The 1938-nt window shown below is 52.2% G+C and overlaps 1 protein-coding gene across 1 annotated transcript; it reads right to left on the bottom strand.

The window, feature by feature from the left end:
• Positions 1-200: 200 nt before the first annotated feature.
• Positions 201-1680, bottom strand: LOC125554387 (expansin-A33-like). Its single transcript, XM_048717954.1, has 2 exons — positions 1450-1680; positions 201-1245 (listed from the first exon to the last, which is right to left on the bottom strand). Exons 1-2 carry the CDS (start codon positions 1586-1588, stop codon positions 617-619), a joined length of 768 nt encoding a protein of 255 aa, XP_048573911.1. The 5' UTR covers positions 1589-1680; the 3' UTR covers positions 201-616.
• Positions 1681-1938: the final 258 nt, after the last annotated feature.

Raw genomic sequence — 1938 nt, 5'->3', positions numbered from 1 at the left:
GAGCATGCACCTGTCTAGCCGCGCCAGCCACCCGATTGCCTCGTGATTCACAAACTCGATGGATACCGCATTAGGGCACAACAAGTTTTAAGTGTTGGTTCCTGAGACTTTGATTTTTGTCATACCAAGTTTCAGCAGTTGAAACTTAACGATTCGAAATAGATCTCATTCAAAAGCCCTCATCACAAGAATCACAAATATGCAAAGGAAACTTAATTTGGACCTTTGATTCAAAACATATACTTAAAAGACTGAAAACAGCAAACCGAAAGAAAAAAATGGGCTGCGTGACCCCGCCCCTGCGTGCTGCAAATCCGCCCCCGCTATGCCGTCTTCATTCCGTACAGTTTTTCTTTTACAATTCTTATTAGGTGCGCATTGTGTGCTTGCCTGATTATTTGTGAATTAGCTTCAGGTTAATTATTATGTGTAGGTGCAAGAAAGAGTGCCTCTAATCTAAAAGTAAAACACGGACGAATGTGCGGCTGCCAAACACAACTATAGCGAACGCAACAGAGGGCGCCCTACCCTTTGATTTAATACTTGCTATATATACTAATGATAGACGATTAAGCAGTGGCGTCGATGGATCGGTTTGACGATGATCCGCTAGACGCTAGTAGAAGTTGACCCAGGAATTGTAGGTGGCCCCGAACCACCAGTTGGAGGGTGCGACGTCGCTGGCGGTGGCCTCGCGGCCGTCGTCGAGCCTGACCCTGAAGGAGAGCCTCTGGCCGTTGAGGAAGGCGTTGCTCTGCCAGTTGGCGCCCCAGTTGCGGCTCATGGCGAGCCAGTTGGTGTTGGAGCCCTTGATCCACATCTGGGACACGACCCCGCTGCCGCCGACGTTGGTGACCACCACCAGCTCGAAGTAGTCCCTCCCGGAGATGCCGAAGCGGATGCCGTCGCGCTTCTGGCAGGAGATCCTCCTGTACACGACGGGGACGATGCCGGCCTCGTAGATGGCGATGCTGGTCCAGGCGGGCTGCGACATGTCGAAGTGCACCCGCGGCGGGTTGCACCAGCCGCCGTTGTCGCTGGGGAGCGCCCAGTTGGGCGGGCAGAAGTTGGTGGCGGAGACGGTGATCTGGGTGCCCGGCTTGCACATCCTGCTCCTGCCGGTGTCGCAGTAGATGGTGTAGCACGCGCCGCACATGGCGCCGTCGTTGAACAGCGCCGTGCTCAGCGCCGCGTTGTTGATCCCGTACCCGGAGCTGTACAGGTTGCCGTACCCACACGCGCCTCCTGCATACGTTACATACGATAGAAACATCATCAGATCCACATCAACCAAGAGCTAGCTGACACTTTTCCTTTGGATGACTAGAATAGATCACACGTACACGGTACACTACGTACAAATCTACTCCACTATTTACAATTGCAGAGAGAGAGAGAGAGAGAGAGAGAGAGAGAGAGAGTAAAGAAGTGAGTGGGAAACTGACTGACCCATGGTGCCGGAGCCGTCGCCGCCGCCGTAGAACGTCGCCGTGGCGGTCGTCCAGTAATACTGGGCGTCGACCCCATGAGAGGCTATTCCACAGAGCACGCTGAGCAGCACTAGTGCTACTGCTGTCTGTTTCTCCATTGGATTGTTGAAGATGACAGACAGAGAGGGAGATAGTACTGCTTGGGCCGAGCAAGTCTTGTAATATGCTGTGCCTTGTGTACTGTGTACCTACTGCACCCTGGGCTTTATAGTATGATGATGAGCATGCATATCCTCTAACTGGTACAGTTGCAGTTGGGTACTCGCGGGTTAACTTAGCCGCCCTCCATCGTTCCTTATTTGACTTTTGGCACATCAAGTTTTTCAAACTAGTAAGATATACATTCCTGACGTGTTCACCATGTTCTTGATGCTCCAAGAAGTTTAACTACGTCTCGACAAATTCCTGCACTGTCAGCGTGCATGTGCCCTAACTGAGATCCACACCG

The sequence above is a fragment of the Triticum urartu genome, chromosome 4 (assembly GCF_003073215.2).
Source record: "Triticum urartu cultivar G1812 chromosome 4, Tu2.1, whole genome shotgun sequence".
Classification (NCBI taxonomy): Eukaryota; Viridiplantae; Streptophyta; class Magnoliopsida; order Poales; family Poaceae; genus Triticum; species Triticum urartu.
Note: the sequence above shows the minus strand (reverse complement) of the source record. Positions and strands in the feature narration are given on the sequence as shown.

Coding starts and splice junctions, on each gene's coding strand:
- LOC125554387 (XM_048717954.1), bottom strand. CDS start 1,588: ATGGAGAAACAGACAGCAGTAGCACTAGTGCTGCTCAGCGTGCTCTGT. Junction 1,246..1,449: donor CGACGGCTCCGGCACCATGG/GTCAGTCAGTTT, acceptor TAACGTATGCAG/GAGGCGCGTGTGGGTACGGC.